The sequence below is a fragment of the Opisthocomus hoazin genome, chromosome 2, assembly GCF_030867145.1.
Source record: "Opisthocomus hoazin isolate bOpiHoa1 chromosome 2, bOpiHoa1.hap1, whole genome shotgun sequence".
NCBI classification, from domain to species: Eukaryota; Metazoa; Chordata; class Aves; order Opisthocomiformes; family Opisthocomidae; genus Opisthocomus; species Opisthocomus hoazin.
The window spans coordinates 65,872,389-65,891,299 of NC_134415.1; the positions used below are offsets into that span (position 1 = coordinate 65,872,389).

The following is an 18,911-nucleotide window of genomic DNA, read 5'->3' on the forward strand; positions in this document are numbered from 1 at the left end:
GAGGAAAGGCAGATGATGAAAGAGAAGATGAAACTGAGTTTTCTCTGCTCATTGTACTTTTTTGTTTGTTTGTTTTTTAGACCGCTAGACTCTTGTCTAATGACTCTGTTCTTGGAGCTGGGCAGAGCTGGAATATAGAAAAAGTATATATGTAGCAGATTAAAGAGGAGCCTGTCTTGCAGTTTTGGAAAGCAGAACTTATGTTAAAGGGTGCAAAGTCCTGAATCATTAGAGCAGGAAAAACAGCAAACAACATAAAACCAAAAAAACCAGCCATATTTCTGGCCTGCTAGCATCAAAATGTCTTAGCTTTACTTATATGTCTAAGCATGGTCTGGAAGACAAATTCTTAGTTTTTTGCATAGATTATTCTTCTATGCTTTGTTATGTCCTAATCTCACAACCTGCTTTACTTTTTTGTGTAATCCATTGGTTTGCTTGGATTTTCCCATCCTTTTGAAAGTAATTTTAAACTCCATTACTTTCATTGTAATGGAGCTGTATTGACTGAATCTCTTGTGCTCCTGATCTCTCACAGGATAGTCTTGTTTGCTGCGGGGGAGTGTATGTGGGGTGGGGTGTGTATATATACATGTTTTTATTCTGTAGAGCAAGTTTAAAGCACTGTAGATCTGCTGTCGCTGTTTTCACTGCAACTGGCATTGCTAGCATGAAGACAACGTGTGCTGTGCTTGTGTGAAGCCCCTGGTCTTCTTTTAAGACAGTATTTGTGCTAGGCGAGTACCACTGCTGTTCCTCTTGCTCGCTTGCCTCATCTTGAGGAGAATAGTCTGGAATAGTGCTTTTTTGTGTGAGCAGATCCATAAGGACAATGTCAATGAGACAGTAAAGAACAAAATTTGGAGTAGCTGAAATCATAGCTAAATGTGAAGGGGCTTCTTGTATCCCTCGCTTATGTGTTTCGATATGCTTGTATGTCACTGTAGCAGGTCCACAATAGAATCTAAGGTTTCAAGTCAGTGAAAATTCCTATATTTGAGAGTAAATCAATGAGTTTACTAATAAATATAACTGTGAAATGGGTCACTTACAAGCTGATAGTATTTTTTTTTTTTTTTAAATCTCAAAGGAAATTGGAAATCTGGTAAGATAATATAACTTTGCTGGGGTGGATGAGTATGGTCTATGCTTGTTGTGTGAAGGGGAAAGGAAATGGGAGGAGGATGTATAAATAATGTACTTCTAAAAATAACCACAAAACATGTGTGGAAAACAGTAAACTATTTTTGCTTCCATGGATTCTTGCTGTGTAAACAGAAGATAAGCACTTAAATTACCTAGAAGTATAATTATGTCGCTATTAGATTGTATTATTTAGAAAGTAAACTTGTATGTTTGTTTTTTCTAGGTTCAAGAAGGCGTTTGAGTCGGAGCCAACGTTACAGTCGGGAATTAATTATGCAGTACTCCTCCTGGCAGCTGGACATTGCTTTGATACTTCTTTTGAGCTGCGGAAAGTTGGTAATTATAGCTTGCAAATTGACAATGAAATTGCCTTCTAGTGAAAGTATGACACCACCCACTGTCGTAGGGGGGAAAAAAGATATGATTGTATATGAATGCTTTGATAGTGAGCATGTGAATGTTTAAGTTGGTCTCCCCCACCCCACTTCCACCTGATTGCAGGTGAGCGCTGACATGAAGACCTGTTTCCAGTCTTCAGGTCTTCACTGGTCAATGAAAACTGAGAGCCCTCCTTTGCAGTGGGAACATTTATGTGAAGCAGAGGAACAGCTGAAGGGGGAATCTACTTCCAGCTAGCATTCTTTAAAACAAACAAAACCTGTTGTAGAACTGTAGGAAATGTGGACAGAAGGCCCATCTGAAGAGTGTGGAACATGCGTTTGACCTGAGCTTGGGATGAGCTGAGGGAAGAATGTTTCTCTTCAGATGCTTTCTTTGAGGTTTCCTGAATTTCTGTATTCATAGAAGCGCAGAATGATTTGGGTTGGAAGGGATCTTTTGAAGACCATCTAGTACAACTCCCTTGCTGTGGGCAGGGACATCTTTCACTAGATGAGGTTGTTCAACCTAACCTTAAACACTTCCAATGATGGGGCATTCACAGCTTCCCTGGGCAACGTGGGGCAATGGCTCACCACCTTTGTCGTAAAAAAAAAAAAAAAAAAATTCCTTAAGAAGGAAGAATTAAGGTGTCTGTTTTGTTTGTGACTTTGTGGATTTGCTGGATTTGCAGAGAGTGCAAAGTCAAGATCAGTCAGTAATATTTTCAGGGAAGGTGTGGGAGAAGGACTGAATGTTGTAATATGTAGTAACATATCCTTTGCAACTGACACTCTTTGTGAATTTTTATAATTCTCAACTTACTGTAAATTCTTTTTTTATCCTTCTGTCTCCTGAGGAGGTTGTCCTGTGAGAAAGAAGCAATGTTCTTCACTCCACCTAATGTATCTATAATGAGCTACTGCTCTAGTTTAGAAGTTAGGTGTGCACTGTATGTCTGGAAGTAATTTTCTAGAAAGAGAAGTTTTTTGAGTGTGAAGGTCAAAGTGAGATGGTTACTTTCACATAGATAATGGAAGTGAAATTTAAATTCTCTGGTGTGAATGAAGGTGTGTGTTTGGATGAGAAGGGCTGCGTAGAGTTGCCACAACTACTGTGTTTGCCCTTCTAGGAGCGGGTGAGATTTTACTTTTTGGGTTGGATAGAATGCTTTCATCTCCTACACTGAAAGTTGAATTCTTGTGCTAGTGTAGGAGTAAAAATATAAATGTTTTGCTTTGTACATAGCATTTGCAAATACTTACTCAGCTGGCCTAATTTTAAATTACATAGTTTAGCAAAGCTGGGCTATGTTTATTATGTAGTTTAATTTGAATCCTTCAGTTTTAAACTTCTCAATTACACACAGCCAACTAGATTTAGACAAATTAATTGTACTGTTGAAATCTGGGTGTTATTTGTAGGGACCAGATGTTTGGTATTGTCTTTTTGTGAGTTTGTCCAGTGTTCCCTTCCCTATTGTTTTTATGGAGAACATTACAGAAATTAAGGTTGCATCCATGGCTGATGAGTGATTTAGTGGAGAAATATCCAGCAGCTATTTGGTGGGAGGTTTATTTTCTGGCATGCCTCTCTTATGTAAACATCTACCTGATGTCTGATGAAAACCCTTGATATAGCACAGAATCACAGAATGGTAGGGGTTGGAAGGGACCTTGTGGGTCATCTACTCCAACCCCCCTGCCAAAGCAGGGTCACCTAGAACAGCCTGCACAGGACCTTGTCTGGGCAGGTCTTGAATATGTCCAGAGAAGCAACCCCTCCTGTTATCTACTAGTGTCTGTCTTTCTTATTTTGTTATAGGAAATATTGTCAAAATACTTTAAGCCTCAGACTGACTTAGCTGTTCTGAAACAAGGCTTCAAATATATATATGTAAATATAGATGCTGTGTTTGTCATTGGTTGTTGATCTCTTGGCGATAAGACTGTGCTCACTGTTGATACAATGAGGTTTGTCAGCTGGCTTGAGTTGTGCTAGATTCTGAGGTCAATTAAGTATTTTCTTTGTCTTGGTCTAACATTAATGTTTTAGATAAAAATAAGCAAAACCACAGAGGTTGTGTGGGAAAATGTTGGTTTGTTTTGTTTTGTTTTTTTCCTGTCCCACGGATCTCTTGCATGGGTGTTAATTCTTTTGATGTCCCCTCTTGTTTAGCTCTGTGTGTACAAGACTATTTGTTAGCAGTAGCTAGATTTGCCTGGCAGTGCTTTCAGTGTGGTGTCCACCTGCAGCATTATCTGTAGCACACAGAAATTAGAGTAAGTCTGTCTTCCAGTGAGAGATGAGGAGAGAGGGGAGAGCAAGCTGGTTGAAGTTCAGTCCAGGTTATACAGAAATTCTGTTTGCTATATTGGGAAAGGCTAAGGAAGGATATGGTCTCTAACAGCATTTCAGAGGGTGGATGAAGCTATAATTAAAAGATGCGGATCTGATTACATTGGCAATAATGTAATAATTCCAGTACCCAAGAGAATTTTTTACTAACCCGCATCGGATCAGAAAATTTGTGTTGTAAAAGTTCCTATCTCTACTTTTTGGAATAATAGTTCACAACTAAATGATCATGTGAAGCATTAATGAAAATCCTCCTTTTATTTTCTGAACAGTATTGCTTTAAGTGTACAAAATTGCAGAACTTTGAGACCAAAGCAGAAATGCAGTGCTTTGCATTGGCAGAAATGATTTCTGCAGGCTGTACAACTTTAACACACAAAGGATCCAGTAATACGAATTGTTCTGTCAATATTTGAGCAAGGAAAGCAGTTTATTTATAAAGCCTTCATAATAATATTTAACTGGTAGTATCTAGTTGCTGTATCTTACTTTCTTTGCAAGCTGTAGGTATATTCTTGGAATTACAAAAACAATGACTTTTCTAGTGCTAATGGTTCCTCTGTTTTGGCTAATTTATTTTCAAGGCTAAATATTTTTGATAAAATACACTGGAATTCAGCTGCTGCTTCCCCCGCGCCCCCTCCCCAATGACTGCCAGGTTTATCATGGAAGAAGAGAATGTCCTGACTTTGCTTGGGTTTTCTCAAAACACTTTTAAATATGGTGAAATCAAAATAAACTAGAGAAGATAAATAATATGTGAAGACCACAAACTTGGAGTGAAATCCATGATGTTCACATTGCATGTTTGCATAGAAAGGTGGAAAGGTGTTGTGTGTCATCCCACCCCACCAATAAAAAAAACAGTCCAAAACCACTGGAAAACACACACACACAAAAAAAACCCAACAAAAAACCCCACCTCCATAAATTAAAGTTACAGTCTTTTAAACCTATTGCTTTTGTCTCTGCACGGTACTGCATTTTTCCAACTTGCCTTTCAGGGATAAGTAAGTTTGTAGAGGAGCTTTGTAGAGGAAGGCTGGCAAATCAGAGTGAGTTTTAGCACTAAGTACCTCATCTCTCTCGGAAGAATGTAATGAGGGGCTGATGTTGTCTTCTCTAAGGTAATAAGATCCATTTCACAGCATACTTGGGTAAAACTTCCAGTTCATCCAGGCTAAGTGACAGTGATGCTGACTGTCTCACAGGAAGCTTCTCTTAGAATTCCCAAACTTGGTGTCCTCAGATATCATTGATGCTACACATCCATCCTTTCTCCTGCCATCTTCCTACAGCTCTTCCCTTATCCCACGAGCTGGGACTCCAGATCCTCCCTAGCACCAGTCCTAATGCTCCTAACAAACGCTGCTCCATGCTAGGCCAGTATCCCAGTTCCCCTGCCCATGCAAGTTGTACTTTTCATCAAAACCACGCGCCCAGTTTGTGCCCTGGTTTGGCTCTGTCCCCATGTCTGGAGTGCTGGAGGATTGTAGTGGGTGGGTTCCCGCAGGTGCCGTGAAGCGTGCCAGGGGATGTCTGCGTGTGAACCAGAGACCAGTGCTGCTGCTCGCTGTGACAAATGGCTTGTGGTGCCTTGTCAGCGGTCACAGCAGCTGAGTGCCGTCCCCCAGTGCTCAGTGAAGGTGCTCCACACAGCTAAATCGCTCCCTTTCCCCTTCCTCCCAGCAAAGGCATACGCTTCTGGAATGGTTTGTGTATCCCTGTGATACCAATTCCTTATGTTCCTTGTAATGAGGTCACGTTCAAAGCCTGTGGAAGTTAGCAGGTGTCTATCTGCTCTTGTGTGTTGAAGTCCTCCCATGCATGCAAATGTTTTAAACATTCTGGAAGACCCCTTCAGCCTTTGAAGGTATTACTGTAGGGTCCTGGGGAGAATTTTTTTTTTCCCATTTGCTGTGTTATGTGGATAGCATGTAGGTTTTGGTTTCTAGAACCCAGCTGAGATGGAACGCATTGAACACGAATTCCCTCTGCCTGTCCTACACCGACAAGTGCAGGTGTACGTCCTCGAACAGTCTCTTGGCAATGTGCATGTATATAGTACCCTGACTTAAAGCCTTGCAGAGCTGATATACATAGAGATGGTCACTGCTGTACGTTGTGGAGTTGTTGGAGATGTACATTGCATCGTATCTCAGGTAGATCTGAGATATTTTGTAAAATCTATTGCTTTTTTTTCTCTTTGGGAACAACTAAACAAACTTCTTTCCCAAGAAGCGAACAAGTAATGTTTTCATATGGTTTAGGTATTATTTTGTTCTGTATGTTACTCAAGCATGACAATAGCTTGTTAGCAAGAGAACACAAAGTGTGAAATATAGATGTCAAATAGACTATAGACCACTTAAACGTTTATGAAGTATGAAATTGCATCTATTGTCTGATGATGATAGCAAAAATGTGAACAATGTGAGAAAACAGGATGAATTTTGTAGACTGAAATGTAGCTAACGTAATCATATCTGTTTTGATAAGATTTATTGCTGCTTCCAGCATGAAGTTCAGTCTGCTGGATACTTAAGAAAGATTAAGGAAAAAATAAAGATCAACAGTTGCGTTGACATTTCTTGTGAATACTCAGCCTTAGTATCAAGGACAATGGAAGGTGATGTGGGAGGGAAACCGTCATAGTGGAGTAGCATGGGAAAAGTGAATAAAAGACTAGATGGTGGCGAAGAGGCTTGTCTTGTAAGCTGCAAATTGTTTTATGTGCGAGGGATCGTGTAGCTATCTCATGTTAGCTACAAATATCTAGCAGCTATAATGAACTAAAAACTATCCTGCAGCCCACAGGGAAACTTGTAGTTCTCAGAAAACTTAACAAGTCAAAATAAAACCTGAGGCTTTCCATAGTCTTGAGTTGCTGAGGGACTTATGAATATTAATAGATGTCTTTCATTGGGGTAGGACTTGCGGCAATTAAAAGAACATCACTGCTGGAAGAAGCCCAGTGGATCATCTGTTCCTTCTGCATGGGACCTTGTCTATAAAGGTAAGTTTGGGGCTTGGGGCTTGTAAGTCAAAAAAACAAAGCAGAAAAAAACATAATAGGTGCCTTATTCAGCATCTGTTAAGTTTTTACAGCTGTGTTGTGTAGCCTAAGGCCCCAATTTACCTTTACAGATGAGGTCCATGCAAGAACATAGGTAATCTGATTGTGGCCTTGTCCTGACAGTGATGTCTTAAAGTTCGTTTCTTGAGAAGCCTTTAGGAAGAGCGGGAGGGGAAAAAAAAAAAAATCTGCTACCACTTAGGGTGTTTGGAAGGCATATAACATTATCTGGTAAGTATGATTTCCATCTTACTTCATTGAAATGGAGAGGCTACAGTAATTTAAGCAATTAATAGATTTCAAATCAGGAATGGTTGTTCTAAAACTGCATTAATACATTTCTGTGACCTATTATTCTTTTTACTACAGGAGTAAAGATCAGCAGCCTGCTTGGTAAAAAGGGGAGCTTGGAGAAACTGCAGAGCTATTGGGAAGTGGGATCTTTCTTGGGGGCCAGCATGTTGGCTAATGACCATATAAGAGTGATCCAGGCTTCAGAAAAGCTGTTTAAGCTAAAGGCACCAGCATGGTAAGGTGATAAACAAGATCACATACGTTGCTATGTATTAAAACATTGGACTCCTTCGCCTTTCACATTTGGCATGGTATTTAGCTGACAGGAGATTTGGTTTGGTTTTTTAACAGATTTTGCTGTCTGTGTATTATTTCACTGCACTTTTATCCAGACAGGGCTCTTACCCTTTTGCCCTTATTCAGGAGTAGATTTGATATGGGTCTTTATATTTGATGTCCAAGAAGGGCAGATTCACCATTGACTTCAGGCCCTTCTGAGGGCAAGTGGGAAAGGAGATGTTGCTCGTAGGTGCCGTGCTTCAACGGTTACATTGCTGAAGAGAAGTGGTAGCAGCGTGTGGGTTTAGTCGTAACCACGTGAAAGTTTTTGGGAATGCAGACAGCTTGGCTGGAGAGGCATGGATATAGCTTGGAACGCTGTGATGGTTATTGCGTGTACCAGCTGTTTTAGGAACTTGAACACGAATGAGCTGTATGGTGCATGTTGCATCTCATTGTGATTGAGAAGAATGCCGATAGAATTCCAATTAACAGAAAGTTTTATAAATCTAGGGTTAAAGACAACCCTGTAGACTCAACATCTGTTATGCAAAGGTCGATAGATGGGTGCTCTGACAGCAGGCTCCTGGCGCCTGCTCTGTTTTGGATATAGGCAGCAAGTAAGGACTGGTCACCTACTCATTGAGGGGTGGGATCCTCGTAGAATGTATGTATGCGTACTAAAATATGGAAGTGCTAAACTTCCGTATCAGCATAACATAGGGAACTGTCAAAACTGAGAACTCTAATGTTCTGACCAAATATTTCATGAACGCTGTTCACAGTGTATTTATTTGCAAGGTTTTGTATTTTGACTATGCATATGTTGTTTTACTGAGGAGCTGGATAGTACTCTCGGGAAGTCTCCTGTTAGAGTTTTACGGAGTTCATGAATGTCTGGTTGTCACGATTTTATGTATCAGTGCCTTTGGGGTTTAAGTCTGTGGATTAAACTCTGAAAATAAAGCACACATTTGTGCTTTAGGAGGGCTCTCTCCTGTGAGCAGTTCCTTCCCAGTCTGTTGCCTGCTGTTCAGCAGAGCCCACGTGGTGCAAAGGGGAGTAGGTACAGTACCTTAAGCCAGACATCCCCATGGCCTAAGAAGGATGACTGCAAAATGCACAGCTGTGGAACTGTTCCCAAAAGGCCCTCTGAGTTTACATTATACCTTCTTGTCAAAAGCCCGAAAACAAAGTTTCCATGAATAGTCTAGTTGTGGTAAGGTGGTAGCTGTGGTAAATCGTCTTTAGGCATGTATATCTAATTGCAGTAGTATTCATAAAAATCGGGTAAGATTATTTTTACAACTTCTTTTCGAAAAACTTTTTTCAAAAATGCCAAGAGGCAGCAATGTTGTAAGAAGCCCCATAAACCATGCACAGAAAGTAGAACAGCAGAGAGAGGGGTGAGCTGCACTTAGGGGAGAACGTTCAGCACTGCTGCCATCCTTTCCCTAGCAATGCCAGACGGCCGCTTAGCGTAGCTGCTGTCACCTTTATGGGATAGTCGGTTCCAGAAGCGTCATGCTTTAGAAATCAGTGTTAAACATCTGCCAGTGCAAATACAACACAGAAGACAGAACAGAGTAGCAAGTTAAACTAGTGGACTTTTCACTTGAGTTTTCATTTGGTCACTACTGAAACAAGTTTGACATGGGCTCAGTTTGGTCCATAGGTCAGAGGATTTAACTATTTCATGAAGCTTTCATGGTTTAGGATAAGGAGACTTTATATGAGATCAGGAATATGTGCAGGAAGGAGTGTCCCAGAACTCATTTGTATTTCAGGTTACTAAAATAGCAGCTACGTTTCCAGTTCTAAATGGGAACTTGCTGTTATTAAAAGCAATTGTAGAGAACCAAAATCTTACCACCTGCCTTGGTGTTGCAATGGTGAGTGCTTCAGTAGTGATTAAAGATAGAGACACTATTATTTACAAACTGTATTAAATTTACTATCTGTTTATGCTTGGATGATCACAGGTACCTGAAGTCTATTGTAGAGACTATTTTGATATATCAGCATTTTAAGAAACTGACTCCAGAACAACATATGGCCAAACAAGAACTCGTGGACTTCTGGATGGACTTCCTTGTTGAAGCCACAAAGACAGATGTGTCTGTAGTTCGATTTCCAGTAAGTAGTGGTTTTGTTGTTTCGTTGGGTGTCTTTTTTAATAAATTGTAACATGAAAGAAATGAACACAAAACACTGCTTGTTTTTGTGTTGCCAGATAATAAACTGCTTGCCCAGAAGAAATGTATTTGGCCTGCGTATTAGATTGGTTTTAATTGATTGCAAGTGGCTACAATGGGATTGCACAGCGTGTTCCTTATGAAAGTAATGAGGAAGAAAGTCAAGACAGAACTTTAATATTTAGTGTTTGCTGCTAATGAGTACATTTCTAAAGCAAACCTTTGCAGTGTATTCCAGAGGATACTATATTAACTATATTACATTTTGAAGAAAAGATACTTAGTTTCAGTCCCTTTCTAGCTCAGCAGGCTTTGCATACCCTACTGCCAATTAAGCCTGTGCTCTGTTAGAGGTTAAAAATTAGCCCAAGCAGTCAGAAATCTGTTGTTCCAGCTACTAGACAATGTATTTCAACTACATTGCACTATCAATTACATATATACTTTTCTGTTTTCTTCCACAGATATTTTGCTGCAAATTTTTATTAGATACCCTAGTGTTGTACAATGTCCTGGAAGTACACTGTAAAAAGATCTTTGTTCCGTGTACATTTTAACTATATATGTATGAAAAATAATGGCTTGGGTATTCCTTTTAGCTGACAATTAGCAAATACAGCTTTTTGTTTTGAATAGAAGTTGCTGTTGCTTCCCAGATACTTCAGATGCGTACTGGTTGTTTTGTACAATTCTTTTGGCTTCCGTGTGTAGATAGGATAATAAACCATTAGGAAGACTCTGGTGTTGAACAGCAACAGCTTGAGACAGTAAAGTGAAAGCAACACGAGACGCTCTAGGGAGTCTGGTTCTCCTTCTCCAAGGAGATTGCACATAAAGTTTTGCAGGGAACCAAAAAATACTCTGAATCCTCTGTATTTTGCAAAAGACAAGGCCATGTCCTTCTTAGATTTTTGATGATGATGAAATGGTGCAATTAGATATTTGAAATAAGCTTTGATTTATAAAACAGTCCAAGCCAAATGGTTTGGATTTTTATGAAGAGACAAACTGAAACGGATCATTGTGATAGCATGAGCCAAAAGATAAACCCAGTGACCACATAGTTTGTGTTGTACAGGAAACTTTCCTGGTGTTGCAGACAGGCGTACATGATCTGTCATAACACAGAAGCTCTGTTTGTGCCTATTCAGGAGGCAAATCACACCATTCAACAGGTCAACAAAGTGAAGCATAGTAACTTTCTTTTCCCTCTCTTCTCCCAGATTCTTGTAAATATTTTATTCTAAAAAGATTTTTGCAGATTTCCTTGTTGTGAATTGTTCTCAGAGCTTGAACTTAAGGACTTTGATCAGTAGTAGCTTAACTGTCGGTTATTCTTTTATCTGGTAGCATCAGTGTTGTCGTCCTCTTTTCGGCCTGTAGAGGAACACATGACACAGCTTGTCAGTAACTTGTGGGGGCTGAAGACCCCAATTTGTGAAATGGCCTAAACCAGATTTTAGAAATTATAAGTGTCTGGAGATGCCCGGAGACACATTTGAAATCCCACTGGTCATCATTTACGGAGTTAAATGCCTGGTTACTTTTCAAAGTTTCACCTTGCTCCTCTGCCCATGTATATGTGTGCTTATTGACTCCATAGGAGGTGACATGGCTTAGATTTGACTCTAAGCCATGGCTCTTTCCAAGACTTTCTGCTTAGGTGTTTATGTATTTCTTTTATAACTAGATGTAGACCAAATTGCCCCAGTCGATTTGGTGTTATAGACATCAGATTTTAACCACTGAAAATCTAGAATAAATAAGTCATTCTAATGAGAAACCACATGCCAAATAGCCAAACAATTTACTTTAAAGCATATGCTGGAAGCTTTAAAGATCTGGAATTAGTTCTGTCACAACATTATTAAAGTGGCAGAGTGGCTGGCTTCATTTACTAATTGGTTATGCTAGACTAAATCTTACTGCATTGCATCCCGTCTCTTTTACGTGATGGTTCTACTTTTTGTTTCACTTACTCCAGGAAATTTTCTATGATCTTTAGCTGCCGGCTTCTTGCAGTGGTACTTGCTGCTTTTGAGAAAATCATTTGATCTGGTGGCTACAGTTCAGTGGTATAAATCAAAAGCAGTTCGGTCTTAGCTCTAGGTTGATGTGTTTTTCTGATTTACTCAAATGCGCTTCTGCCAAAAATTGATAAAGATATAGCGTGACTCCTGTCCACATGGGAGGTGGACATTCTCAAATGGCATTGCAAGAGAATGAATTGTGACAGGAAGGTTTAAAAATCTGATAGTTGTCAGAAGTCATTTGAAAAATTATGATATGTGCTACCAATTGACACATAATAGCTTTAGATAAAAAAACAAAATTAAAATTGGCACTTTTTTTAAGCTTAAGTTACTGTCAGTCATACTAAACTAGCCCAGTACCTAAAATTTTACCTTTCCTTCTGTTTCTGCTGTTTTTCCTGGTAAGGAAGGTATGACTACAGAAATAGTCTTAACAGATTTTAGTACTTTTTAAAGTTCTACATATTTTGTACTAACACCTAATTTTTTTTTCTACAAGGTTTTAATATTAGAACCAACCAAAATCTATCAGCCCTCATATCTCTCCATCAACAGTGAAGCTGAGGAGAAGACTGTATCTATCTGGCATGTGCTGCCTGATGACAAGGTATACCATGATATTGTCTGTAGCTGTAACTTTTTTCACAGTTTAAAAGTATGCATGGTACATAAGGCATAACAGATGTAAACAGTTGCATCTAATGATGGATTCTGCAAAGGAGAAAAATGTTTTAGTAACACATGAGAAGATGCTGTGCACTTATGTTGCCATCCATTTTTTCTATTTTTTAAATTTTAATATGGCATTCTTAATTTTTTCTTTGTCTGTCCTGTTGTTCAATGGATCTTTTGTCGCCATCATTTTCTGAAAGAACTTGCATCTTCTTTCAGGTTGTTTTAAAGCAGTGTATAATACACAACAAGTCTGTCACTTAACATTTCATAAGTAATTTACAATATACTGTCATCATACAGATAATGTAGCATAACATTACTTGTACAAACAGAACTATCATCTTCCTGTAGTTGTAGTCTTCCTTGTCAGCTGTGGTAAATATTCCTTTAATATGAAAGTAATAGAGACTGGTGTCTTAAAATAGGAGCGGAATCAATCAAAAGCCAAAGTATTTGGCAGAAGGATAGACAGATGCTCTGAAGGTCTAGAAATTGAAAAAGCTGGGAAGTCCATATGTCAAGGTGTGAGATAGCCAGACGTATTTGGAAAGGAACTTAGAAAATCTGGAGATGCAAGGGGAGAGGAAAGCCTAGAATGATTATTGCATTCTGGAATGCTTAGGAAGCAAATGTTGGTAAGAGTGAAGACAGGCAGGACATCACAGAACCTCCGAGAAGGACGGGAGCACGGAAACACGCGGTGAGTATATGAAAAGTGGATGGAGGCTGGGTCAGCTGGAGGCACAGCACTGGATTTGTAAGAAATAGCACTGCTTGTTCTTCCGTGGCAGCGTTTCGTTTGCCTTCAGGATGGGACAATGGAGACCTGTTTTTTAGGTAGTCCATCCTTCAGCTTTTGTACTTGTAATCTGTTAAATGAGAAACATTTTTGCGTGCAGAATATGTGAGGCTGTACTGCTTAAAATTTTTATTGTAAGTTCATGAGAAAATGTAAATGGACGGTGGCTGAAATAGCATATTTAAAGCGCAAACTGAACTGTTTGCCTAGACCAATGAGTTTCTGTTTATTTGTAGTTTATTCTGACTGATGTTTTTCCAAGTAGGCTCAGCCTCTGAGAATAATAGAAAAAAATAAATTTATGCAATTCTTGGGTGAAACCAAAGTTTACCACACAGTGAATAACGATTTGTCAGTACTACGACATAAACCTTGCTATTGTAAAATATCTGTTCTGAAAGTATTTCTGTATTCAGAATTAAGTCTATTTAGAAAGTACTTGTACATGCATATTTTTGTAGGCTTTTTTTGTGTGTATGTAGTTCACATCCAAACAATACTTTCCATTCTGTTAAGTGGCTTATCTACAGTATAAGAAGGAACATAGGACTAGAGGAATTTTCTGAACTGCTGAGTTCTGTTCATCTCTGTTGCAGACACTATTGCTGTACAATGTTTCGCATAAAGTCTTTAAGCTCCATCTGAGTACTGGTGTAGGTTTCACAGATGACCACTTGTGCTGGGAAGTGGTTTGAGAATTCCCCTGCACCTCTAGAAGAGCCTAGAATGGAATACTGCTGGTGAACCAGAAGCGTGTTAAAGTTTTCTAGCTTTCCGTCTCAATTTTATTGCCATTCCATACTCATTTGTTCTGTTGCTAGCACAGTGTTTGTGTTAAGTGGTTCCTTTCTCTCTCTGATGTTTACATTACAGTATTTTTAAGGAGAAACCTACTATGTCTTGGTGTTTGGGTTTTCTTGGGGTTTTTTTAGGCAAAACAAGTAGGCTTGGTGTATTGGCCACACGTGGCATCTCATTGCCATGACTTTTGTTCCAGTTTGAGTTAACCTTGCTTGAGCATGGGCACTCATATTCCAAAAATACTATTTCATGGTACATTCATGTATCTTTTAGCTACCAGGATATTTTGCTTGATAGTTTCAGAAATGCCGTTTTTCATAGCTCTGTCACTTGACTGCCCAGTCATCCTGTGACTGGGAGGAGGATTTGGATGTATTAGTCTGTACCTGTTTCGTGTTTAGTAGATAGATATTTTGGCTGTACAGAGCCTGTAACCTTTGCTTTTTAGTGTTTTCCCTTATTGTAATTCTGTTATTCCATTTTAAAAGTTTTTTTTATACTATGTTACACTTCACAGAATCACAGAATGTTAGGGGTTGGAAGGGACCTCTGTGGGTCATCTAGTCAAGCCCCCCTGCCGAAGCAGGGTCACCTACAGCAGGCTGCACAGGACCTTGTCCAGGCGGGTCTTGAACATCTCTAGAGAAGGAGACTCCACAACCTCCCTGGGCAGCCTGTTCCAGGGCTCCATCACCCTCAGAGTGAAGAAGTTTTTCCTCATGTTCAGACGGAACTTCCTGTGCCTCAGTTTGTGCCCGTTGCCACTTGACCTGTCGCTGGACACGACTGAAAAGTCTGGCCCCATTCTGCAGATTAGCTCTTTGCCTATTTTTGCTGTCCTAGTGTTAATCAATAGCATTAGACAATGTTGGTTTGAAATGCACTCCCTAATACTTTTTGCTCTGGCCAGAATCCTTGCTGTGGTAAGCTTATTCAGTAGCCCAGGATCTGATTGATGCTCAGTGCAGGTATCCTTGCCCTGTGAGCTGTAATACTTATCAAAAGAATGCAGTGGGCAGTTTGGTAGTTACCCCTTCAGATGTACAATTATAGTCTGTTGTTGCAAGTTTGTCAAAGTCCTTAGAACCCATCAGAAACATTACAGGGAGAAAAGGGACTAGAAAAATTTGGGAGACACCAGCTTCCTTTTCAATTGAATATAACCAGTATAATATTTCTCTTTCATAAGAGATTTTGTGGAGGAAACTGGTGTATTATCTATCAGCCCACTGCAAAGAGGAAGACTCTTACTTTGATCCTTACTAGGCTGAAATCCTGTCGAGTGGGTGGACTGCAAGACAGGGACTGGGGGAGCAAACTCCCTCCAGCTGTAAGAGAAGATCAGGTTTGTGACCACCTGAGGAACCTGCACGTACAGAAGTCTATGGGGTCTGACGACATGCATCCCAGAGTCCTGAGGGAGTTGGATTATGTAGTTGCCAAGCCTCTCTCCACCATATTTGAAAAGTCATGGCAGTCAGGTGAAGTCCCTGCTGACTGGAAGGAGGGGAACATTGCACCCATTTTTAGAAAGGGTAGAAAGGAGGACCCTGGGAACTACCGATCTGTCAGCCTTACCTCTGTGCCTGGGAAGATCATGGAACAGATCCTCCCAGCAGCTATGCTAAGGCACATGCAGGACAGGGAGGTGATTTGAGACAGCCAGCATGGCTTCACCAAGGGCAAGTCCTGCCTGACCAATCTAGTGGCCCTCTACAATGGAATGACTACATCAGTGGACAAGGGGAGAGCTACAGATGTCATCTATCTGGACTGCTGTAAGGCCTTTGACACAACGTCCTTCTTAAACTGGAGAGATAGGGATTTGATGGGTGAACTGTTGGGTGGATGAGGAATTGGTTGGAAGGTCGTATCCAGAGGGTAGTGGTCAATGGCTCAATGTCCAGATGGAGATCAGTGACAAGTGGTATCCCTCAGGGGTCCATACTGGGACCAGTACTGTTTAATATTTTCATCAGTGACATAGACAGTGGGATTGAGGGCACCCTCAGCAAGGTTGCAGATGACACCAAGCTGAGTGGTGCAGCTGACACACCTGAGGGATGGGATGACATCCAGAAGGACCTGGACAAGCTTGAGAAATGGGCCTGTGTGAACCTCATGAGGTTCAACAAGGCCAAATGCAGGGTTCTGCACCTGGGCTGGGGAAACCCCTGGTATCAATGCAGGCTGGGGGATGAAGGGATTGAGAGCTGCCCTGCTGAGAAGGACTTGAGGGTACTGGTGGGTGAAAAGCTGGACATGACCTGGTAATGTGAGCTTGCAGCCCAGAAGGCCAACCATATCCTGGGCTGCATCAAGAGAAGCGTAGCCAGCAGGTCGAGAGAGGTGATTCTGCCCCCTTACTCTGCTCTGGTGAGACCCTACCTGGAGTCCTGCATCCAGCTCTCAGCACAGGACTGACATGGAGCTGTTGGAGCTAGTCCAGACGAGGGCCACAAAAATGGTCAGAGGGCTGGAACACCTCTCCTGTGAGGAAAAGCTGAGAGAGTTGGGGCTGTTCAGCCTGGAGAACAGAAGGCTCCAGTCAGACCTTATTGCGGCCTTCCAGTACTTAAAGGGGGCCTCCCAAGAAAGCTGGAGAAGGACTTTTTACAAGCGCATGTAGTGATAGCACAAGGGGTTATGGCTTTAAACTAAAAGAGGGTAGATTTGGACTGGATATAAGGAAGAAGTTCTTTACTGTGAGGGTGGTGAGGCACTGGAACAGGTTGCCTAGAGAAGCTGTAGATGTTCCCTCTATGGTAGTGTTCAAGGCCAGTTTGGATGGGGCTTTGAGCAGCCTGGTCTAGTGGAAGATGTCCCTGCCTGTGGCAGGGAGCTTGGAACTACTGTGATCTTTAAGATCCCTTCCAACCTAAACTATTTTATGATTCTATGAAAACAGGCCTTTTGGGGGCTGATTAACAAGCAAAGACCACCTATCCCTACTGCAAGGGCAGGTTAGACAGCTGGGTTCGGAAACTGCTTCAACTATCCGATTTCAGGCTACCTACCGTAGTTCTGTCAGAGCTTTACCAGCTCACACTTCAGATTTCAGTTCATTATGGCTCATAAATTGATGGTTTTACCTGTTTTCCAAATTTCAGTCAGTGCTGTAAGAGTAAGAATTGTGAGTTACGAAGTGTGTGAACTTCCTTTCATGCACAAAGAAACTGAATTTCCATTTCAAATCCAGAGTGGAGCTCAGTGGAGCCTGCAGCCAGCAGTTTTGTAACAAATAGGCAAATGACAGTCAATACCAGGATAAATAATTTGGCTGCTTCCTTTACCATGGCTTTTTTAGCAGCACATCTTACTATTTATGCCTTTAATAATACCAAGTTTAACATAAAGAAATGCCCATAAAAACCAGATAGCGTTATATTTTGTAGAATGTATGTTACCTTTGCCTTGCAGCTCCCTTATTTGAGCAGCCCTGTCCGCATGGGGTTAGAGGAATGCAGCAGTGCTGTTTGCAAGTTTGAAATAGAACAGCCTGTCTCTGCTTCACGTTGGCTTCTGAATCCATTTTGAGTTTTGTTTTGGGTGGTTAGTGTTTTTTTGCCTAACCAAAGAACAGATGCTGAATTTGGATAGCATGCCTGATATATTTACTCCCAATGTATTCAAAACTTGGCAAGATCGTGAGGGACATAACTTTTATATTATTTCGTTGCCTGAGAACATTGTGTTGTAAATAGAAGCAGTATGAATCTGAGAGAGATTAGTTGCACTTAGGTGACAGGTAAAACCCACAATCCTTATGGTTTTTGTTATGCTTCTTGAGCATTTCTGCCAGTCAGGATGAATATTTTAACTTATTTAGATTTTAGATTATTGGCAATAGTGGGAATTGGACAAATACCAGTAGCTATGCTCTGAAGAGAGTTTCCAAGTGTGGCAAATTGGAAAGCGGCAGAGTTTGTATACAAAGGGAAAAGTAAAAGACAGCGCAGATAATCCCTCTGCTAATAAGGAGGGTGTGAGTTGGTGATCTTTCTGCATGCAGAACCAGGCAACTCGAATAGTAGTTTCACAAACACTTCATAGTAGCATCAGTTGGCACCTCCCCTTCAAGATGCAATCCCCTCTTTTCTTAATATCAGGTAATTCTCCTGTCCCTGTACTCCTCCCCACTTCTTCCACCCTTCCCCCCATTTAACACTGAGATGCTGGAGTTGTCCCTTTGTACTTTACAACTATATGCACTATATGTGCTTCAAGAAGGAGGATGCTTGCTTGTAGTTTTGCTGTGTTGTGTTAGGCATTTTACATTAGCATCAGAACCTTTAATGTGATTTGAGCAGGAAGGAAGGAATTGCAGAAGAGGAGAAAATTGCTGTAGGAAGCCTTAAAGAAAGCTGTTGTAGCTGGGAGAATAATTTTCTCTATCATATACTGCACATTGAGCAACTATTTTGGCAGTGTCTCTGTTCTGACTTCTGTATATTTCACTGTTCATGTGAAATGTTTTATAAGCTACACATTTTTATGTCTCTCTTGGAATATGTTTGATTATGTTTGTGTTTGACACTATGCCCTTATGCTATAAATTACCTCTCGGCAAGAAATGTCTCTGTACCTTTTCATTGCTCAGGTCACTAAAATGCCAAATGAAATTCAGCTCTAGAAAGCAGAGTTTCTTCAAATGTATTGCCCATTGTGATGGGATCCCGATGTTGCCAGGACTTTGAGGTGGCCTGAAAGGAGAATATTTTCATGAGAAGATACAAAAGGCTTCTGTTTACTACAGTAAAGTTTTATTAGAACATAAACATAGAGCAATATGACTGTCTACAGAAAGAACTGAGTTCTGCTGAGTGTGACAGATGTAAATTTTAAAGACCCGAAGATAAGTGAGGCCTGGCCCATTG

The 18,911-nt window shown here is 40.6% G+C and overlaps 1 protein-coding gene across 2 annotated transcripts in view; it reads left to right on the top strand.

Annotated features, from left to right (window-relative positions):
• Positions 1-18,911, top strand: part of MAP3K5 (mitogen-activated protein kinase kinase kinase 5) — a 107,172-nt gene that overhangs the window by 52,856 nt on the left and 35,405 nt on the right. For both annotated transcript variants that reach the window (XM_075413961.1, XM_075413962.1), the window contains exons 8-11: positions 1,370-1,482; positions 7,328-7,487; positions 9,514-9,667; positions 12,259-12,366. In XM_075413961.1, the coding sequence (XP_075270076.1) occupies positions 1,370-1,482; positions 7,328-7,487; positions 9,514-9,667; positions 12,259-12,366 (535 nt within the window). The remainder of the gene's footprint in view (positions 1-1,369; positions 1,483-7,327; positions 7,488-9,513; positions 9,668-12,258; positions 12,367-18,911) is intronic.